Source organism: Amblyomma maculatum, chromosome 10 (genome assembly GCF_055883805.1).
Source record: "Amblyomma maculatum isolate TAMU_Amacu chromosome 10, ASM5588380v1, whole genome shotgun sequence".
NCBI classification, from domain to species: domain Eukaryota; kingdom Metazoa; phylum Arthropoda; class Arachnida; order Ixodida; family Ixodidae; genus Amblyomma; species Amblyomma maculatum.
In genome coordinates this window covers 2531795-2555013 of record NC_139353.1, presented here as the reverse complement: position 1 = coordinate 2555013, position 23219 = coordinate 2531795, and the positions used below count along the sequence as shown (strand labels likewise).

At 45.6% G+C, this 23219-nt stretch overlaps 1 protein-coding gene across 1 annotated transcript; it reads left to right on the top strand.

Annotated features, from left to right (window-relative positions):
- The first annotated feature begins 1730 nt into the window (after positions 1-1730).
- LOC146175387 (uncharacterized) lies at positions 1731-21244 on the top strand. Its single transcript, XM_084581727.1, has 3 exons — positions 1731-2246; positions 2794-3397; positions 16520-21244. Exons 1-3 carry the CDS (start codon positions 2011-2013, stop codon positions 16853-16855), a joined length of 1176 nt encoding a protein of 391 aa, XP_084437853.1. The 5' UTR covers positions 1731-2010; the 3' UTR covers positions 16856-21244.
- Positions 21245-23219: the final 1975 nt, after the last annotated feature.

Below are 23219 nucleotides of genomic sequence, written 5' to 3'. Positions count from 1 at the left end.
ATTCATCAAAATACGACCTGCGTCTAGAAGATTCAGTCTCAAAATCTTCCTGTATCGGCTTGTGCACATGAGGAGTTGGCCTCTCGCTCTTCTCTGTCACTTTCCTGGTATAATTAATTGAGAAGAAGAATTCTGAGAAATTTTTCAAATATCAAAGAAGCGGACCTAATGACCTAATAATTAACATAGCTGTTGTCAATTCCTTTCGGGCAACATCAGTGTTGAATTTTGAAATGCTGACTGAATCAGGATATCTTAAGTACTTCAAGAACATTGTGTGTAGTAGGTGCACGGCAGCTTTTTTGAAAAAAAAAAAAAAAAAGCTTGTCCAATAGGGCAACAAGCTCTGGTTTCGGATAATGCAGTCCACTAGAATATTGTCCTCGTAGAAGAGCGTACTACATGGGGTTTCTTCTTTCGCTAGTTTCAAGGAGAATAGCGCAAGCGTCACACCCGAAGTTGATTAACTAAACGATATATCCAGCGACGTAAGGTAAACCGGAATATGTGACAGTGGGAAATGGAATGGTAGGGGATGTCATCACTTCCTTCAGTGCCTTGATTTTGCTCTCAGATGAAACGTCCGTCTTGACAATGTAGTCACGTGCCGCTAGCTGTTACGGCCCTCGCATCTAGCATATGTCATTCCCTTCCGCACATTAACCTTATACTTTCACGAAGAGATCGAGCCTCAATGGGTCGCTATATATAAGGCTTGAAATGAGTCCTCAGTGAGAGTGTCCTTCTTTAACGCTTTAGAAGTTTCTTGCATATTTTCGATATAGCAGCTAGGTGAACTCATTTAATTGTAAGTCACTGCATCGAGTATCACCTTCATCATTTATTGGCCTCTTTTTACCCCTTCGAGCACAAGTGGTGTCATGAATATCAAACCATTTTTTATTGTTTTCATAATAAGCTTAATATCATGTAAAAATTTCATTAAAACAATGTTTTTTTGCAAAATGAAAATAATGTTTATAATACCACACATTGGCTAATATATGAATTGTTATAACATTTAAAACTCAACCCTACAACGTTTACTTTGACTGTTATACTAATACTTTATATCATGCAAGCATTTTGCAATTTACATTACATTTTTATGAAATTATTTTCATCTTCGGTGCTATACATGAATGGTTTCGCATCTAGCGCTGAAAGATGGTTTTGCTGTTGCAGACGAGTTGCTGTCACGTTAGCCTTGAAGAAGCTTCGATGTGATCACTGCTCATTCAGTTTTCTCCTTTTTTTTTTGTTCCTATTTTTGTACAGGCTTGGGGAAAATTTGGATTATAATGGACAAAAGTAGCTACCATGCCGCAATGTATGCCATGCTTGTCGAACGTTTGCTGAACGACAGTGCTTTTATTATCCGTTCACGTGTGTAGTACGTTGACGACATGCCGCTGCAGCATCTACCTTCTGTGTTCTTTAATTTCGGGGCAGCACAACCACGAAACCCGCGAGCGACAGCGCGAAACCAGGCAAAAACCACCCGCCGCCGCTGAAGCAGACGCGGAGCGAACAGTGAGCAGGTCGCGCCGCTTGCGGCGGCGGAGAGCGCCACTCAACGAGAAACGTTCCCATTGTTCCCGCGGCGTTTGAGAAGGCCGTAAGAAAGAGCGCGCGCTCTCTCTCGAGACCGGCCGTGATTTTAAGTAGGATGAAAAACACAAAAGTTTACAAGCTATGATGTGAGCTGCCACTGCCTGTACTATTTTTTTTTTTTTGCCCATCTCTGTAGCCTGCAGTACTGCAGCTGCAGTAGGCGTCGCTGGCGTCGCATGCTGACTGTTCGACTGAGCTATGCTGATGCCGCCGCATCGTGTTCCCGCGCTCGCTTTGCCCGCGGTGCTTGATTCGCTGTGCGCGATAGGTGGTTTTCGTAGTCGTATTTTCCAACGGCAGAAAATGTGACGATTTCAACGGGCATGTGACATGGCGCCTGTGAGCAGGTGACGCAGCAAGGACTGTCCAAGCTACAACCGCCTTGGGTTCGCCAAAATGGACGTGACGGGCAGCCGCAACCAGGATGGCAATTCCTCGAGCTCAACATCGAGCAGCTCGCCTCGCTCCGAAGGCCGGGAGTGGAAGTCGCTTGCTAGGTGGGCGATGACTAGATCTTCATCTTCGTCAGTATCGTCGTCTCTCAGTTCGGGGTTCTTAAAAGAGAAAAGTGATCGGGATGTCTCCTCTAGTCGTCCCGAGCTGTCACCTTTGAAGCAGCCATCGCCAAGAAGGTAAGCATCCTGCGCCTCTCCCAAGTGAAAATCTTACCTGGTCTAGCTGGTTTAAGGAACAAATTCCCAGTTGATCCTAGTTGAATTCCAGTTGGGGATCCATTGTTATCCAACTGGGAACCAACTGGGATGAACTGGAAATTTGTTCCTTAAACCGATTGGACCACAGAATCTTTTGCTTGCCCACTTAGGCGACATGTACTGCATGGCTTTTTGTTTTTTTTTTTGCCATCTGATTTGCACCGGCAGGCGCCATACGCAGTGGCTTTGAGTGCGAGCACGGTTTGTGAAAGTATTCATAATTATACCTGCAGTCGACAGCTGTCAGATTAGCTACCCTCTCGTGGCTAGTCACTTTCGTGGCAGAGCACTTTACTGCAACTTTCTTTTTATTTCCCATCGATAGCCCTGCACAAAGTATTGTGAGCATGAGTTGAAAGACACAGGCATGAAATTTTGAGGCATTTATTACTATAGAAAAATGACGTTTGTGCCTGCTGCATGCATTGCTGTCACGCTTGATGCTCAATATTTCTTCCACATGCAGAACTTTCTGGGGACAAGTAAACAGTGAAGAATCCAGGTCACAAGTTGCAAGTGCTGAAAGGAAGCGGCAGCCAGATTCAAGCCCACCTTCACAACCATCACCAAAGAAGATCATTCATGCCAAATCTGAACACAAGGCAGAACGTCAGAGTCCCAGAAAATTGTCATTCCTCATTCCTCCTGATAGTCCAGATAGGACGCCTCGAGAGACTCTTCGATTGATGCCTCTAGCGACACCTCGACCGACACCTCAGCGAGCACCTCAGCAGGCATCTCCACGGACATCTCTGCATGAAGGCACTGTTTCACAGCTTCGCGGTGCACAGGAGAGAGCGACTCACTCACCTAAGAGGAGCAGTAGAGCAAGCCGGGAACACCGAATTTTAAGTCCACAGCTTCCAGCAACACCTCATGAGTCACCGCAGAGATCCCTTCGCCATGAAGAGGCGGGTCAAAAGTCTCGTCAAACTGCTGCCTCAGCCGCACCATTGTCCCAAACTGTTCAGAGAAGCACAAGGAAGGCATCCAAGATAAAGGCTGTTGGTAGGCACAGTGCGCACCAAACTTCTGCCTCACAGGAACCATTGGCAAGTCCAAGAAAACAGGTTAGTGCATGCAAAAGCACAGTAATTGCATGAAAGCCAGCTGACACTGTCAATGGGAGTGCGAGCAATTATGAGTTTGAGAGGATAGTACCCTGAATGGAGGTGAGCATTCGTGAGTAAGTAAATGATGGGAGTGAGTAGATATGAATGTGAGTGGTCAAAAGTGTGAGTGCCCACGACCGTTCGTGAATTTGGGTGAGTGGATATGAGAGTGAGTGAGCATGAGTGGGTGTACCATTGCATGATTACTATATAGGCTTAAATCAGTGTTAGAAGTAGTTTAGCTGATACGAAGGCACGTCTCCGCCATGCAGCTGCCGCGGAGAACATTGGAATGCACTTCCCAGCAAGCCAAGAAAGGGCGCTACCTTGAGTCGGGCCTGCAACTTCCAGCTGCTGCACTACATCTCCGTGCGCAATGCTCATGTCAATTGCTAGCCAGCGCTTGTTGTTTGAGGGGCGGACTGAGTGAAGGTTGTTTAAAATGGGTTTAGATATTGGCTGTATGGGCCAAAAAAAGAAATCTAAAAAAGACCTCAGGCCATCAAGAGGCTCTGCGAGCAGCTGTTTTCTTCCGCTGCCAGAGGTAGACTCCTGTTCACCATTGCTGTCCGCATATAGAACACTGCGGTCACCTGACTCAGCCATGGGCTCCAGGAAGAGTCTCTGGGTGACCCAGTCGGCGCCACCTCCGTGTTGCAATGCAGGAAGATGAGAAGGCGACAGTCTCTCTTCGTGGCCCTCATAAATATGTCAAGGTATCCGAGCAAGGCGCGAGCACCGCGCCCTCGTCGAGGCTGGCACCCCTTGGCACGGACAGTCGGCTGGTGCGCTTGTGGCACAAACAATTTGTGGCGTTCGCGGGCACATATGCCACCAGCGTCTCAGAATCGCGGTCCTTCTAGCACCATGCTCAGAACGTGACATCTTGCTGTGGTTATCATTTGGCTTCACTGTCGTCCTCTTTATGGGAATCAGCTTACAGAGGAGCGATTTTGTCACCGATCATTGTGCGATGGAAAAATGACGACGTGGGGGAAAATGCTTCATTCCTCGATGTAACTCCGGTTACAATTAAGACGTGCTCTGAGAAGGTGTCCATGTTCGCTGCTCCAAAAGATGAGAGCCGCTTAAAAACATTGGCATGCCATACCTTGCAGGGACCGCTTGCTTCAGCCGACTATGTCTGCGAGAAGCTCTTTGAATTGAGTTTTGTAAAAATGACGGGCTCATTACAACGGGAAGGTGCTTGCTAGTGCGCCACAAATTTCTGTTCTGGCTGGAGAAGCCGTTTCGACGATTTTTCCCGGTTGCCCTGAATACTTGTCAAAGAAGATAATACGAAGAAAAGAACTCATGGACTGTCAAAGCCGTTCCGCTCCCAAACATCAGCGCAGTGCAGAGGACTACCCGCAAACCTGTTTGCAATGACGTCCGCTTTTGCTTTTTATTGCTGAATAATAGGTTGCCAAGAGATGATAACGAGTGTATAGGACTAAAGCCTGTGCACGTCATCAAAGTTGAACGTGAGAGGAATGCTCAAGGTACCAGATCATGTTAGAACACAATTATTACTAGTAAACATGCGAGCAAAGGTCATGAGATGTTCCAACTTTGATACGAATTATTCATCAGGCACTGCGACAGAAGTGAACGTTTAAGTTGGGCTGCCAGACTTCACCACAAGTGCAGACTCTGATGCCCTCACTGGGCTTAAAAATATTTGATTAGTGGGGGCTTACAACAAAGGCATGATTATTTGTGCTTCACATGCAAGCTACGTGTTCCCTGCATAAAATGTTGACAATTCTGCCTTGTGTTACAAGTCATTCTGACTAATTGTTTATTCTTATTTATTTGTATGATATGGCCGCCCTACAAGTCAACAATCTTAATTTTTTTGTGAATTGAAGGATATACAGAAGTACTTTTACAGCACATCATTGCCGTGTGTCCTATCTTCTTTCTGCTCCTACTGTAAATATTTTGTTAAAAATTTCTTTCACTACAGCATGTCACTACCATCTTTATCACTTTTTAAGAAGCGCTAGCATTATTGATAATTACTCCGCTTCACTGGCTTCCCTCAAAATATATCATGTGCATGCCTGACAGTGCCACTTGCTTAATTTCCTCTGCTCTGCAGAACCGCATATGCAGCTTATATGCCTTCACATAAGTACCAGGTCCACTGAAATGGGTCACCAAGAAGGGTAAACAGCGCCATAACACTGTTAGATATTGAACCACCCATCATTCTCCCGCAAAAATTCTCTATCTAGCTTCTGCAACGCCAGAGATATCGGCGATTAAAAATGACCCTTCCAATTTTCCCTCTCAACTCGTACACTGAAGGGAGCCATAAAAAAAAAAGTTGGCAGAGGCTTAGCTTGGTTAAGCCCAGTAGGTTGCGAAAGCATCCTTAGCAGTAGGCGGCATTGTAGTCATGCGCACCGCCGTCTCTCACGGACGGCACAAGTCGATCGCCGCTTTATACAGCTGTATATCGTCACAACACCTGTAGCGCTCCTGGCGGAGAGAGCGGGAGTTAGGCCGCCGTTCATGCGCACCGCCGTCTCTCACGGACGGCGCGAGTTGGTCGCCCAGCTTTGAGGCGTGATGTCATAACACCTGTGGCGCTCCTGGCGGAGAGAGCGGGAGTTAGGCCGCCGTTCATGCGCACCGCCGTCTCACGGACGGCGCGAGTTGGTCGCCCAGCTCTGAGGCGTGACACAGAGGTCATGCGAAAGGTCATTTCATGTGCACCGCCGTCGCACCGCAAAGGCTTGAAAGTGAAAGTAGTATTGCTTTCGCAATAATAAAGGATACAAGCAAGTTCAAAGCTCCGCCCAGAAATACGTCACTTCGACGAACTTCCAGTTGGCGCGCGCTCGCTCGCTGGGCTGGCGTACTCGCGTCAACCCGTCCTCGCTCGCACACGTCAGTTCGCGCAGCGACGGTCAGTGTAACCACGAACAGGTGGTCAGCCCATGTTACATGGCGGACCAAACCATGGTTACACCACTAACCGCGGTTATCGAAAACCGAGCTTGGCGACCTCGGTTTGCGTCGTTAACCGAGGTTATGGCAGTGCCCGAGTGCGCGAAACGTACGAGCTGGTCTGCTTCACAAAGTTATTCATTTGCCCACTGTATCATGTTTAAAGATCGATGTATAGAATATGGTGCCGCCCGACGCCTTTGATTACGGCCGACAGCGCAGCGACTGCGTACTGAAGCCTTGTCTTGCCTGCAGTATCGTTTGAATGGCTTGTTGCTGAGCAGAACGTAAAAAAATGCGCGGCCTCAGCTATCAAAGTACACGAGTTTGCAACGCTTGCAGCACAGGATGCTGCGAGCAGGCTGAAGTACGTTACACAATTACCGCGGGGGTGGGGCTCGCGAGCACGGCGAACGACGGCGCCGTGCGTGACCGTTCCCAGTCATCGCTAGGCCTAAATAGTTTCGCTTCGAAGTCGCAGCGGTCGGCGCTTTGGAACTGATCAACGCTGTCGTAAATGGTCTACTTATGAAACTGCCTTATAGTGAATCCTGTCCTGCTATAGTCAAATAATTATAGGATTAACTCTGGTGACGCATTAATCGCAGAGCTAGTACGAGCAGATCGGATGAGCCGAAATCACCAGCGGCAGCTGGCTTGAGCAGAAACTTGCTTGTATCACGGCTATCGCTCTTACCAGCAATTTGCTGCTGGTCAGTGATCCTCACGAGGGCTTCTTACTTGATATTCAGCTCAGTATTTCAGATGCCAACAAATTTTAGCACGTTTTATTTCGGACATTGGTGCTAACGATCCGCTGTGTCGTTCGCGCACGGTATGCGGGAGGAGGGGCCACAGCGGTGTTTATGGCGGTCGAGGAGGTGCTGCCATCGTGCGGTGCTTGACCGTGCTGTTGACGCCTCGTCGGACGACACTCCGGTACTCCTGAAACCACGTTATATAAATAAGATATTTGTAAATGCAGCTTCGTTCTGCCGATCACTGCGTTGCTTCGGTTGTTGTACTTGATGGGCATTGGCTGCCTAACCGATAAGGGCGGCGAGCTGTGTAACAGCCCGCACAGAGTTCGAGCAGTGCACGAGCAGACGACTTTCGCAGCTACCGGAAGTGTATCCGTGACGTCATGGCTGCAGTGGCCGCAGCGAATGGCAGCTTCTAGCAAGCCTTGCCAGTCAACTCACCCATGACGTCACGGTTTAAGGAAATAGTTCCATGCGATACCGCCAAGCAAAGACTTCTCTGCCCGCGAATTTCAAAAAATGTTGTTTTTAAAAATTAATAATAAATCGCTGGCTTTGTTCCAAGGAGTTATACTTTGGGTTAATGCTCAAAAGGATTTGTTCTGCACACTGAACATGTTTATCAGTGGCTTTTGGTGGCCATTTCAGTGGACCTATATTATCTATATTATGCAGCCTCATGAAATCGATATACAGAAGTACTTTTACAGCACATCATTGCCGTGTGTCCTATCTTCTTTCTGCTCCTACTGTAAATATTTTGTTAAAAATTTCTTTCACTACAGCATGTCACTACCATCTTTATCACTTTTTAAGAAGCGCTAGCATTATTGATAATTACTCCGCTTCACTGGCTTCCCTCAAAATATATCATGTGCATGCCTGACAGTGCCACTTGCTTAATTTCCTCTGCTCTGCAGAACCGCATATGCAGCTTATATGCCTTCACATAAGTACCAGGTCCACTGAAATGGGTCACCAAGAAGGGTAAACAGCGCCATAACACTGTTAGATATTGAACCACCCATCATTCTCCCGCAAAAATTCTCTATCTAGCTTCTGCAACGCCAGAGATATCGGCGATTAAAAATGACCCTTCCAATTTTCCCTCTCAACTCGTACACTGAAGGGAGCCATAAAAAAAAAAGTTGGCAGAGGCTTAGCTTGGTTAAGCCCAGTAGGTTGCGAAAGCATCCTTAGCAGTAGGCGGCATTGTAGTCATGCGCACCGCCGTCTCTCACGGACGGCACAAGTCGATCGCCGCTTTATACAGCTGTATATCGTCACAACACCTGTAGCGCTCCTGGCGGAGAGAGCGGGAGTTAGGCCGCCGTTCATGCGCACCGCCGTCTCTCACGGACGGCGCGAGTTGGTCGCCCAGCTTTGAGGCGTGATGTCATAACACCTGTGGCGCTCCTGGCGGAGAGAGCGGGAGTTAGGCCGCCGTTCATGCGCACCGCCGTCTCACGGACGGCGCGAGTTGGTCGCCCAGCTCTGAGGCGTGACACAGAAGTCATGTGAAAGGTCATTTCATGTGCACCGCCGTCGCACCGCAAAGGCTTGAAAGTGAAAGTAGTATTGCTTTCGCAATAATAAAGGATACAAGCAAGTTCAAAGCTCCGCCCAGAAATACGTCACTTCGACGAACTTCCAGTTGGCGCGCGCTCGCTCGCTGGGCTGGCGTACTCGCGTCAACCCGTCCTCGCTCGCACACGTCAGTTCGCGCAGCGACGGTCAGTGTAACCACGAACAGGTGGTCAGCCCATGTTACATGGCGGACCAAACCATGGTTACACCACTAACCGCGGTTATCGAAAACCGAGCTTGGCGACCTCGGTTTGCGTCGTTAACCGAGGTTATGGCAGTGCCCGAGTGCGCGAAACGTACGAGCGGGTCTGCTTCACAAAGTTATTCATTTGCCCACTGTATCATGTTTAAAGATCGATGTATAGAATATGGTGCCGCCCGACGCCTTTGATTACGGCCGACAGCGCAGCGACTGCGTACTGAAGCCTTGTCTTGCCTGCAGTATCGTTTGAATGGCTTGTTGCTGAGCAGAACGTAAAAAAATGCGCGGCCTCAGCTATCAAAGTACACGAGTTTGCAACGCTTGCAGCACAGGATGCTGCGAGCAGGCTGAAGTACGTTACACAATTACCGTGGGGGTGGGGCTCGCGAGCACGGCGAACGACGGCGCCGTGCGTGACCGTTCCCAGTCATCGCTAGGCCTAAATAGTTTCGCTTCGAAGTCGCAGCGGTCGGCGCTTTGGAACTGATCAACGCTGTCGTAAATGGTCTACTTATGAAACTGCCTTATAGTGAATCCTGTCCTGCCATAGTCAAATAATTATAGGATTAACTCTGGTGACGCATTAATCGCAGTGCTAGTACGAGCAGATCGGATGAGCCGAAATCACCAGCGGCAGCTGGCTTGAGCAGAAACTTGCTTGTATCACGGCTATCGCTCTTACCAGCAATTTGCTGCTGGTCAGTGATCCTCACGAGGGCTTCTTACTTGATATTCAGCTCAGTATTTCAGATGCCAACAAATTTTAGCACGTTTTATTTCGGACATTGGTGCTAACGATCCGCTGTGTCGTTCGCGCACGGTATGCGGGAGGAGGGGCCACAGCGGTGTTTATGGTGGTCGAGGAGGTGCTGCCATCGTGCGGTGCTTGACCGTGCTGTTGACGCCTCGTCGGACGACACTCCGGTACTCCTGAAACCACGTTATATAAATAAGATATTTGTAAATGCAGCTTCGTTCTGCCGATCACTGCGTTGCTTCGGTTGTTGTACTTGATGGGCATTGGCCGCCTAACCGATAAGGGCGGCGAGCTGTGTAACAGCCCGCACAGAGTTCGAGCAGTGCACGAGCAGACGACTTTCGCAGCTACCGGAAGTGTATCCGTGACGTCATGGCTGCAGTGGCCGCAGCGAATGGCAGCTTCTAGCAAGCCTTGCCAGTCAACTCACCCATGACGTCACGGTTTAAGGAAATAGTTCCATGCGATACCGCCAAGCAAAGACTTCTCTGCCCGCGAATTTCAAAAAATGTTGTTTTTAAAAATTAATAATAAATCGCTGGCTTTGTTCCAAGGAGTTATACTTTGGGTTAATGCTCAAAAGGATTTGTTCTGCACACTGAACATGTTTATCAGTGGCTTTTGGTGGCCATTTCAGTGGACCTATATTATCTATATTATGCAGCCTCATGAAATCGAGTGGGAGGTGTTGGGCAGGGGAAAAATAAAGACTATAATGGTGAAAACTTAATATATTAAAACACAATGCGCCACCCCAACAGCACATGATTGTTGCGACTGTAGATCAGTACATCATGATTAACTGCGATTTCGCGTTTAAAACCGCTTATATTCTTTTGGCATGCAAACCAAGGTGTCAGCAATGTTAACAGTGTCATGTTGTCTTAATGGTATCCGCTTAAGGTAAATAAATCTAGAGTAAATCAGTGCAGCAGCGGTAGAGTGTATAGTAGACTGGCGAGTGAGCGGGAGCGACAAACGTGCTGATACATAACACTCAAAAGAGAAGCGCCATGACGTGCCTGCTTCCAGTCGCTACCATTCATCGCCTTCAGGAAGACACAGAACCACAAAAAAGCAAGTCGCAAATACTTCTCACGAATAACTTCGCACGCTCGCATTCTCAAGTTGTGCACACAGTCCACAAAACAAATAGGGCACAGCGTGGAACAGGTCAGGCAGCAGGCGCGGTCGGCCCGACTCCCGCTAGCGCCATCTTAATGTGGGCGAGGGAATTAGGGACAAATGTGTCTCTCCTCTGGAGGCGTCGTCGTATCACCTAAACTACTTCTAACACTGTGGCTTTGTATTAACTCTAGGTGTACATGGACATGGGTCTAATTCAGCGGATGTGAGTGTACGGGACATGAGTGAGTTCTAGTAAGTGGATGTGAGCAGGCACATGAGTGTGAGTGAGTGAATGTTAGTGAATAGGGATCAGTGTGAGTGAGTGGGTGAACTGTGAGTGGTCATAAGTGGGAGCGTGATAATGTGAGCATGAGAGCTAGGGCGTGATTGTGAGTGCATGGATATGTATGCGAGTAAGCACTAATGTAAATGCAAATGAGTAGATGTAAGTGTGAACACGGATGAGTGCGAGTGAGTGGATGTGAGCATGAGTGCTAGTGTGAGTGAGTGGCCATGAATAAGTGAATCTGAGTCTCATTGGGGATGAGTGTGAGTGAGTGGATGTGATTTTAAGCGGGCATGAGTGTTAGTGAGTGGGTGTGAATGTCAGCGGCGATGAGTATCAGTGCGAGGGAGTGAATTTTAGTCTCAACGGGTGTTAGTGAATGGGGGGTGAATGTTAGTGGCAATGAGTGTGAGTGAGTGAATCTTAGACTCAACAGGAATTAGCGAGTGGATGTGATTGTGAGCAGGTGTGAATATCAGCGGCGATGAGTGTAAGTGCGAGTGGATGTGACTGTGGCCGGGCGAACTTGAGTGCGAGTGAGTGGAGGTGAGTGTCACTAGTCATGAGTGAGCCCCTCCTCATGGTGACGACCTATACTTATGTGACGACTGCTTTACCTAGTGTAGTGACTCTTTCGCTTCAAAAGGTAGGGCCCGAATCGCAGGGCCGGGCATGAACACCTAGTTCTACACTCTTAACAGATAGCAAATAATGGCATGCATAATACACTGCAGTTTTCGGGGGCTCTGAAATAACATAGGTAACATAAAGGATATATTAGCTACACACTCACCTGTCGCTTTGTGTTTGCAACAAACCTGGGTCCTAATCACAAAATATACTAAAAAAAAATGCAGTCTTTCACCATGACAGACAACAGGCTAGTAAGCGCTCTGGTGAAGTTGCAATTGTAATACATGGTGGAGTTGAAATTTGTGAACTCAACATTAAAATTAAATTAGAGCAGTAGCAGCCACCATACTTACATTCAAATCAGTTATAGTGTGTTGTGCATACCTTTAGAAGAGCTTTTAAACCTGCTACCAGAACCATCCTAGGTAGTTAGAGATTTTAATGCCCATTCATACTTCTGGGCGATACGAGAAGCCAAGTTATGAAGGATTTTATATTAAGTAATAATCTTTGTCTGTGGAACACTGCTCTCCGAGGTCAGGGAAAATAAGTTGTTTATATTTATCTTTTAGTCCACCTTCCCTTTTTACCGATTTAAGTGGGATGTTGTGGATAGCCCCTACAGAAGCGATCACTTACGTATGGTATCCAACTCATCACCTTCGCCAGAAGTCATCCTAGCTAAACTGCGGCGTTGAAAGCTGCACCTAGCAGATTGGCCACTTTTTCGAAAGAAAAAAAAGCCAGTCTGGAGGAAGTTTACTCAGGGCATCTTAGTGTTCACAAACTAAATGAAATAATTACAACCTGCATCATTACTGCTCCATGCCTAACCGTTCCTCAATCATTGGGAGCTGGAGGGAGAGGTCCAAAGACAGTGCAATATGTAGAAAGTTCACAATTCAGGACAGATGGGAGAAAATAATCCAATTACCTTAGTGCTCATCATTTTTCACTGCTGAATGTTATGTCTTCTTAGTAGCTGTAGAAGCAATTTTAAAGGCATACTGAATAAAAAAATCGCTTTCTAAAAAACTTTCTAATGTTTATGTTTACCTTTTCCTGTTATTCCTTGAACATCAAGGCAATGTTTTTTAAGAGGGGAGTAATGCCGCATACCGTTCAAATTTGTATTTGTTACAGCCGCTGGCTCTTTGTTCATGCTCGTTGTCGCCAGATGCAGCTTTATCATTTTATTTGCCGCGGAAGATGCGCCGAAAAGTATCTCGAAGATTCCGGCATCAGCGTGTGCATCTACCATTTTCCAGGGTATGCTAGTCACCATTAGCAGCTTTAGCTAGATGTTTATTCACCGCTTTTAAATTGAGCTTTGACGTGTGTGACGGTCATTCGTAGATCGGCGATCGCTGAGCATGCTTGTTGCTCAGCCGCCGCCAATTGCTTAGTTCTTTTGCGGGCGCAAGTCAGCCCAAGAAAAAGTTTATTTCAGTGAATTTCAATCCTCCTCATTTGTCGCCAACGGCATTGTCACCACTGCGTGACAATATTATATGAAGAGCACCTGAGGAAAATGGACTGTAACAGGTGAGCAGCTAAAGTATTTAAATATTTATACATAAAAAGCATTGACTCAAAATGGAGGAAACGAACTAAGAAACTAGCCACTAAGTATGCAGGGCACAAGGACAGAGGAATAAAGAGCATTAAGCAACAGGTGAAAAACACAAGGTAAAAATTGTATAAATTCGATGGAGAAGAAACAGAGTGTGGAATTATACCGAAAGTGGAAAATGCAGATCAGGAAAGAAGCTTTCTTTGATAACTCAAGAGGCAGTGCCCTACTTTTTGAAGCTAGATCAGGGTGCCTTAGAACACGCAGCTACAAAAAGAAATTTAACCATTAAGATGACACATGTGCAGTATGTGGTAAATCCATAGAAACAACCATCTTATACTCGAATGTGATGGTATCCACCCAGAAGTCGATGCAGGCCCTAAGGCCCTAGAGTTTAGAGTCACCAGTGGTTGGGTAAATGAGTCTGCGGTGCAAGTCAGCAAAAGGCGATAGGAAGATTGATGGATGGAAAGTAGAAAGATGACAAAAGGGGTCAGGGACCAGGCAGGTCACTTATTCCAGACGTAGAGGCGTCACTCACACAGGTGCTTATACATCGTTCACGGGAAATAAAGTTAAAATGTGTGGTAGAAAACATAAGTCCGGACCAAAGGAAATGCCAAAAGAGCACTCTCGCCGAGAAGTTCAACTGTTGTCACCATGTCAGCTTCGTTACAAACTAGCCGCAGAGTTCAGCAACGCATGGTGTTAGGCAAAGACGTGTCAGGAGGCTTTTCGGCTATCCTTTTAGAATGTCGTCTGTTTCCCCGAGGCAATAAGCACACCTCAGAACAGGAAGGGGGCTATGTTGAATGTGCCAACCGAAGTGCACAAAAAGTGCGATTAGAATAGATTTTTTCAGCTTACGCTAGCAGAGCTTACGAGTCAATGACCAGCCTGACTTGCAGACAGACACGTGAAGGCGCCTGAAATTTCAGCACATGTGCGGAAGCAGGGAAACATGACCGAAAGTGAGAAAATGCCATCGCTCTGGCATATATCCTTTGAGATAATGCATAAAGGCGAGACAGGTACTCCTCCGCACTCGACCGCTAATTGTAACAGGCTGGCAGAATTTGATGAATCGCAACAAACAATGGATGTGATGAAAACAGCATACCACGCGCTTGCTCAGTTTCCGAACAGACCTGAGAGGCCAAAAATGCTCACATGGTAACTTCTTTGCTTCTGTAGCCTTTTCATTACATTTATGATGAACGCCAGTTCCCCTCCTATCATAGAGGAGTTACTGCTGCAGAAAAACATCAGCTTTTGTACAACATAACGGGGTTGACCTTACAATATTGCGCAGCTGCTTGGCTCTGTTTGCGACACACAGAATAACCACAGCAGAGAATTGGGTTTTCAGGTGGTGTTTAGCACATTCCGCGCGCTGTAAGAAATATGACAAAGTAAATATCGCTATTGCCCGAGTCTGTACTGAACCACTTTTACAGACACAAAGCTAACACTACATAATTTACCTAAGAATATTGCTCATTCCATAAACTGAACACATGCCAAAGGCAAATGGGATTCATGTTTAGTTGAATGATTAGCAGCTCATACCAATCACCCAGTTTTAAAAAGAAGTTTATTGCCAATTTTAAATGTGCCACATGAACTAACTTGGATATATTGCTTCCTGCGCTATTCACCGTTAATAGAGGGTGTCCAAGATAACTTTAGCCAAGAGTTAAGAAATGAAATATTTGAGGTAGGCCAGAGAAACCACTTGTATAGAGCTGTTGCATTTAGACAATAAATGGATTTGCAGTGTTGGAGAGCGCCGTCTAAAACCCCTAAAAGTGTTTCCTAACAATACAATTATTGCTGCTGAGAAAGCCTTAGCACATCCAAGTAGCCTCAAAATTGAAGCTACTCAGACGAAACAATGTTTCTACATTGTTTCAGGCTCATCTTCAGCTAAAACCTTGAACTCACTCCTCTTACTTTGTGCCACCACACTATTGGTGAATTCCAATCGCAGGGCTGGAGCACTTCCAGAGCAACATTTTCTGCTCCTTTCGGAGCAATTGTCTTCCAAACGCATGCGGATCGCGTCTTTCAAACACAGATGGGGAGCGATCGTTGAGTCAAGCTCGCTCCGTGGAGCAGTCAAAAGTGCTTCGCCGAAATCGGCAGAACCAGTCGGAAGTTTGCGTAATGTACTCCTTCAGCGGCGCTCTTCATTTCCGCTCGCTTTTCTCGGCTGCGCAGGCTCTGCCCTTTGTGCTTTTTAGCAGACGATCAGTACTTGCCGCCACTTTCGATCGCGAACTAGTGCTCTCTCTTGAGGGCAGCGGGTTGGAGAGCAGCGTCATTTCAAAGGAAGACAGCAAAACTGTCTGTATGTGCTTCAATTTCGTAAACTCCAAGCCATTTAATTACTGCTATGCTTTGGGCGGCTGAAAACGGCGCACCGCGACTGTTTTATTCGAAAAACTGCCGAGGAACGCTTACCTTGTGCAGCTGCGTTGATGTCAACATTTCAAGAATCAGCGGGAGCAACGTTACAGGTTTGAAAACAGACGATACGGTCCGTACGTGAAGCGCAGACAAGCACAAGGAATGACAGGTTTTTCCTCCGTCAGTTCGCGAGCGCCACTGACTTGCTCCAGCTGGAGCATGAGTGTTCGAAAGGCAGAGTCGGAACGCATGCTCTCCGCTGGATTCGGGCGCTCTTTCGTGGAGTGTGCGGGCCGCTCTGGTTCTGTGATTGGAATTCACCGTATGTCACTTTCTTACCTTTCTTACCAAGCATTCCCCATGCTGCTCTGGCACCTTATTCATTACTGTTTTGACCAGTGCAGTGTTTGGATTTCTTTGTTGTATGTTACCACCTGTGCCTGCAATTTTGTGACAGTCTGTGTTGTTCTTAGCACTGCACAATGATGTGCAGCTTATTCCTGGGCCACCTAGTGTGGCATATTGTATTATCAGCGATCTCTGTGCCCCTCAGAAGCTTAGGACATTTATTGGGGTAATAAGGCCGCACTTAACGGTTAAAAATCAAACCCCTCGGTTCGTATATGTGTGACAAAAGCTGTGCCTTGCCTACTTTTATATATGTAATTTTTTTTTTATCTTGCAGTTACTGTTTATTTCTGGAATTTAACTTCCCCTCACCTGATTTCCTGCCAGGTTTGTTTGGTGTAGTAGCAGGCTAATCAAACCTTCACCTCCCTGCAGGGTGCACCGAAGAGACACAAACGGAGGCCTGTGGGATACCAGGTACGTCGTGAAATCAAGCTATACCGAAGCTCCACGAAGCCCCTCATCCCACGACTGGCCTTCGCTCGAGCAGTGCGCGAGATACTGTGGCAGGTGGGCGGTGCAGATTACAGGATGCAGAAGCTTGCGCTTCAGGCACTGCACGAGGCAGGTGAGGCAGTGATTGTGGGACTGTTGGAGGGTTCCAACTTGCTGGCCCATCATGCTCGCCGCGTGACAATCATGAACAAGGACCTGGCTACTCTGCTTTCTATCATCCGAAGTTATGGCGGTTTGCAGCGTTGCTTGGCATAGAGGCTGTGCTTGTTCTAGAAGTGCTGCCAATTATGACCTGCAGGTGATGCTTTGTTCACCTTCAACGTACAGAAAGTGGGTTTTGTCACTAGGGAATGAACAAACAAGCATTTGTGTGAAAGTGAAAAAGAAATGTGATGGGTGCTGGCTAGATCCATCGTCGCCAAGTGCTCAAGTATTAGGCACCACATTTTTTATACATTATCAACTAGATAGGTCACATAAAGTGCATTGAGCCAGTCTGTCCACAGCTTTTTTACTCTTTTATAACTCCATTTTTATCTTGGGGCATTTATGTGCATTGTGTCACCCATGTGGTTTGTGTGTTCCCAGCTGCTGTTGAGTCTGCCATTCCCACCGCCTTGCACAGTCACCAAGTGCTGAGAGTTTTGGGGCATTTTAATGATTTTCTGCTTGTTTTAAAGACCAATTACATATTGTCATACCGTGGTGCAGTAAATGAGCTGAACCAAACTAGTTTTATACATGGGAATGGCCTATCTACCTAGAAGCACCCTGATAAAGGGCATTTACAATTTTTAGGCATCACTTTTGTCCTGTTTGAGAGAGCTTTTGTGTGGGCCCTACTTCCTCGGGGCACAGAATGGATTGCTACTGCACGGGTTCTAAAGGCCCTTAAAAAAAGTGTAATCGCTGCTCTGTCTCGAGTATGTGCCTTGTTCGCATTCAACATAAAGTGTGTTTTTGTCACTGCTGAACTGACAAGCAAGCATTTGTGTGCTGCCAGAAAGTGAAAAGAAATGCGGCTACATACACCATCGTCGAGCATCGGGCCAGTCTGTTCACAATCTTTTACTCTTTTATAATGTCATTTGCATTTTTATCTCTAATGATCGGGCATTTATGTATGTTCACCTCTGCCCATGTGGTTTATGTGCAGTCTGTTTCCAGCTGCTTTCGAGTCTGCCATTCCCACTGCCTTGCACAGTCACCAAGTGCTGAGAGTTTTTGGGCGGCATTTAATGATTTCTGCTGACTTAAAGACAGATAACATATTGTTTTATCTGGGTGGAGTAAATGGCTGAACAGACAATTTTGTACATGGCGTGAGTGCACGTTAAAGAACCCCAGGTTGTCAGATTTTATGGGTCCCTCCTTTATGACGTCCATTGCCCGAGTCACTTTGGGACATTAAACCCCGTGAACTAAACCAAACCATTTTTATACATGGGAATGGCCTTTCTTTTACTTACAAACACCCTAATAAAGGGCTTTCTCAATTTTTAGTCATCACTTTTGTTCCTTTGAGGGGGCTTGTGTGTTGGTCCTACTTCTGCAGGGCACAGAATGGATTGCAGTAGCTGCGACTCTTAAAAAAGAAATACATGCCTTGTTCATATTGAGCATGTATGCAAAGTAAAGTGACCTTAAAGGCCAGTTGGTAATTTGGCATTTCTTTCTGTCGTATTTGTCTTTTGCTCTGAGAGCCTGAATGTGACGCAGGATCGTTCTTTGCTCAGTTATGGGCGCAGTTACTGCGCTCACAAAAGGTCAAAGGTGCTACAAGTGCGTCTTACCTAGCCGGCTGGACCTTAAGTGGTGCCATACCTGCATGAGGTAGTTTCATAACCAGGCCGTGTACTTTTTGATAGCAAAAACCTATAAAGATGCGCATGTTAGAAAAAAAAAAAGTCTTAAGTCTTGTTCTGGGAAAGTAGTGTGATGTGACTACGATGACTAAGACGGCACTTGATGAGGGTGAAGAGATGAATTGAAGTTTAGACACAAAACTAAGGTTGGGTAAAACACGAATCTGGCTACCTCAGCCTAGCTGAAGGTGATGCCTTAAGCCATAGCTCAGAACTCTCAATCGGGCTTTTGGGCTCAGTTTTAATGCCGCGGAGACCCAGCCCGCACTCGAGAATCGTAGCCAACTTCAGCAAGCATCATCGTGATTGGTTGTTTGCTGCCTACCACACCCCTTTTGACTTTACCAGTCTTAATAACTCTCTCCCAAGACATCTGCGCAAGCGAAAAGAGTTAAAACATGCAAATGGCAGTGGTCCAAGCGACCACAATTAGCCTGTCAAACTAAGGCTCTGCCACATAAGTTTAACCTGTACACGGGTCCCTCTCTTAGAGATATAGGAAAAACAAACAGACACGAGAACGTAACTTTTCCTTTTACCCCTTGTCGCCTACATGTCGACACCACAGCTGGTCACTTCAACGCCACGGTTGTCAATGCTAATTTGGGTACCATTTCGACGCATCGTTTCCATTCTTCTTGGCGCCATGCACTGCAATAGGTGGCCGTCATCATGACCTGTTGGTTCTTCCAAAATCTGCACTGTCAGTGACCTGCGCCGTTGCAAGCGCATTATTGTTGCTGAAACAAAATGCAACCGATCCCCAAGCAGGTGCATTTTTCTTTTCTCATACACGGGCCTCAACTCACCTGTAGTTCACTCTCGTTATCACGCCACTGTGATTCGATCATCGGTGATTGAAAAACTTCAGGTTCAAATCTCTGACTAGTGCTGCAACAGACTTGTTGTGCCATCTGATTTGTACCTCGGACACTATACTTCTGTTTTCGGTGGGTTTTGCATTTTTTTCTGCTTGATGGCTATTTTTCAAATGCCTTTGAAGTTCAGGTTGTTGCGTGGAATGCTCCCAACATGGTATCAACTTCAGGAACAGCGCTCACTCGCAAAAAAAGGGTTTCAGGTCAATTTGTTCCTGGAGCAGAGTTGTTGGATGTTGTCAGTAGCAGCTGCTTAGAAGACAATGTTGCATCCTCGGATTTTGGTTCTAATATTGAAAGTCAAGAACAACAGCCCAGAACGTTTGCGGCTGCGCACGTGTACGCTTCGACTTTTGTCTATCATTTGTTTGTTCTTCTTTGGAGCTTGTTTGCTCGATGTCATGATTGCCTTTTTTGTCATCAGTAGTGCTGCCATTGCAAAGAAGAATTTTGTTTTGACCGAATATTGCTCTGGGCATCAACCATAGATTGACGCTCCATAGTAATCTGCTACGAAGCATCAGTATAAGCTTTTCCAAAGCAGCGGGCTTCTTCAAACTTTTTCCTGCGGTAGTTATGTCATATGTTTGAATAACATGTATGCATTTGCAGGCACTGATTGAAAATTTTGATTCTTGATTTTGCAGTTGTGCTTAGTTAATCCGTCATTTTTGCTGCACCGTGATATGCTCCATAAAGCTAAGGTATATGAGCACCTGAAATTTCGGATGTATTGTGACTGACTACTCGATTTTTCCAACTTTATTCACCACTATTTGAAAATGCTTCACCGCAGGAATTCTAAGGACGATGCGGTGAAGTATCCACAAGAGCAGGTTCGCTTTCATATGTGTACATCGTTGAAACGCGTTCGTCCACAATGTGTCGACGCCAGTACAGCCATTGAATGCTTTGTGAACAGGCGTTTGGCAAACAAAAGATCTGCATATTTTATTTGCTTTCACCGCGTTGTGTTTCTAATTTTCATATTAAGAGTTTGTCACAAATGTAGGGTGGCTTTACTTTTTGTTTTGCAATTTTTTCCAGCGTTCTCAAAAGCGATTTGAAACTGAAAATTATTTAAATTTTATCAGCATCTACTTAAATAAAAAAATGAGCTTTTAATTTCTTTCTTGGCGATGAACATTAATTTCATATCGAAGGTTGAAATTAGCCTGTTTCAGGTAGTTTAAGGAAAAACATTTTTACCTCAAAATGAATTTACGTATAGTTTTAAGATTTTGCTGGCAAGTTTCAAGAAAGATTTAAACCATTTTGTATGTTTTAGGATTTTGACAATTTTCTTCAAGAGTAATTATCTTGTAAACTTAAATTTTTATTCCCATCCAACTAATTTTTCCTTCTTGAATTTTGCATTCAATGTTAACACTGAGTATTTGTGTTAAAAGAAATGTTTTGCGAATGAGCATTCTATTTCCACCACTGGTGTTTATTTTACCTATATTTATCTTGCATATATTTTCCAGCAAAAAAGATGATCAGAAATCTATGAAGAACAGCCATTTTTTCCTGGTAACGAAAGAGTTAAGCTTGGTTACGCCTGTCATTCCAATGGCCTCCGTAGGTGCCATTCACATTGCACTGCGCAAATACCTCAGTGCCAACAAGTGTCTTTATATACTAAGTACACACAAGGAACCACTGCAATCAGGAGTTGAGACTTGACAGAGTCTGCCGGGTTACTGCGTGCTAACACCAACCTTTACATAAAGGATCTGTGAAAGCTAAAAATTCTGCTCCATTTCAAAGCACAGGGTCTTCGTTTACCATCCTCAATGGGCTGTTTATGATTTATGGGCCTTCTGCTGGTGTCTGATCCTACTTCTTTAAGCAAGACAAGTTATGCACTAAGACGGGGTTATATTTTGTATATGAGGTTATTCTTTAGCTTGAGAATCTTCATAGACTCAGGTAATGACAGAGGTGTCTAGTATATTCTCAGATAAGTTTGTGTGAATATTCTATAGCCTGGATTAGTGCTTTGAATTTTTGGCTCCTCTCTAAGCAGTGCCAGTGCTCCTCAAAAGATACAAAATTGGGCACCCATGTTTAACATTGACGAGAGCCTGATGAAAACCAAGATGGGAAACTCATTCTGGAAGGCTTCTTTCATTAAAAGCTTTGTAAATGATCGAGAATGTTGCATTTAGTGCTGCAGTTTCTGCCAACTCTTGGTAGCAGCCATGCTCCAGTACTCTCCACAACACAGCTAGTGCTTTTTCACATCTGCTCGCCCTAACCTAAGCATTCTTCACTGCGGATGAAAAAGATTGTTTTGTGCAACTCTAAGCAGAATTTTCACTAATGAGAAAAAAAGTTGAGGTACTCATAACAATACCACTGGTGTTTTAAAGCCACGCCAAAAATATCTCAGTGGATTCTTTTGTTCTTTAAAAGAGCATAGCCGACTTCATTGTGGAAACTTTTTTTCTCATTAGTGCAAATTCTGCTTAGAGATGCATGGAACAATCTTTTTCACCCACAGTGAAGAATGCTTAGGTTAGGGCGAGCAGATGTGAAAAAGTACTAGCTGTGTTGTGGGGAGTACTGGAGCATGGCTGCTACCAAGAGTTGCCAGGAACTGCAGCACTAAATGCAACATTCTCGATCATTTACAAAGCTTTTAATGAAAAAAGCCTTCCAGAATGAGTTCCCCATCTTGATTTTCATCAGACTCTCATTGATGTTAAGCATGGGTGCCCAATTTTGCATTTTCTGAGGAGCACTGGCAATGCTTAGAGAGGAGCCAAAAATTCAAAGCACTAGTCCAGGCTATAGAATATTCACACAAACTTATCTGAGAATATACTAGACACCTCTGTCATTACTTGAGTCTATGAAGATTCTCAAGCTAAAGAATAACCTCATATACAAAATAACCCCGTCTTGGTGTATAACTTGTCTTGCTTAAAAAAGTAGGATCAGACACCAGCAGAAGGCCCATGAATTATAGACAGCCCAATGAGCATGGTAAATGAAAACTGATGAATTTACCTGTCAGCACTTTAACAGCATCTTACAAGGTGCCGAGGCAAGTTGCTTTAGAACACCCAGTGTAACAGAAACTATGACCTTGCCCCGGTGGTTGCAGCGTTCGATTACTGTGCCCCCAAGGATGCAGAATTGAATTCCCGCTGCACTGACTGCTTTTCAGTGGAGGCGAAAAGCAAGGCGCGCTGGAGTATAGAGGAACAAGTGGAAGCTGTTTTCTCTTGGACTCCAAGATTACCCCGGAAGGTGACTGCAGTTTTGAAATTATACTCCGTTTTATACATCAGGTGCAACGCAGCGAAAGCTATGCAAATAGTCCTCAAGAAAAGAAAAGGAGGCGTATACTACGCGCTCGTTTTGTGGCCGAGTGGTACCTGCGTAAACAGGCTCTATTCCGAGCATACACGTTTGCAATAACTTGCTTCGCATGCCTAGACATCTTAGCAGTGCGGATTTTATAGAAAAAAATGCTTACTGAAGAACCATTTTCTCAAAAAGAGATGTGCAGTGCGGAGGGCACAGCCGGCGCCATCTAGTGGCACAACTGGCAAGGTTGCGGGGCAGCGAAAACGCGACACGAACAAAAACGACATAAAAAACACACAAATTCACAGAATCCGATACTTTCTCCCTAAAAAAGGTGCTATTTATGAAGTTGATGGCAAATTCAAGATGTATTAAGCTTGCAGACAAAACAACTATTATTTCCTCTCGTCAAGAGCAGGCACTAGTTTTCATCGCGGATGCGGAGAGCGCAAACAAGAGCTGTAGCTTTGGCAGTGTTGCACTTGATGTATGAAACGGAGTATAGGAGACGCCTGCTTCTGGGAAAGAGAACGAAAACTAGCCTCGACCGCCTAGTAT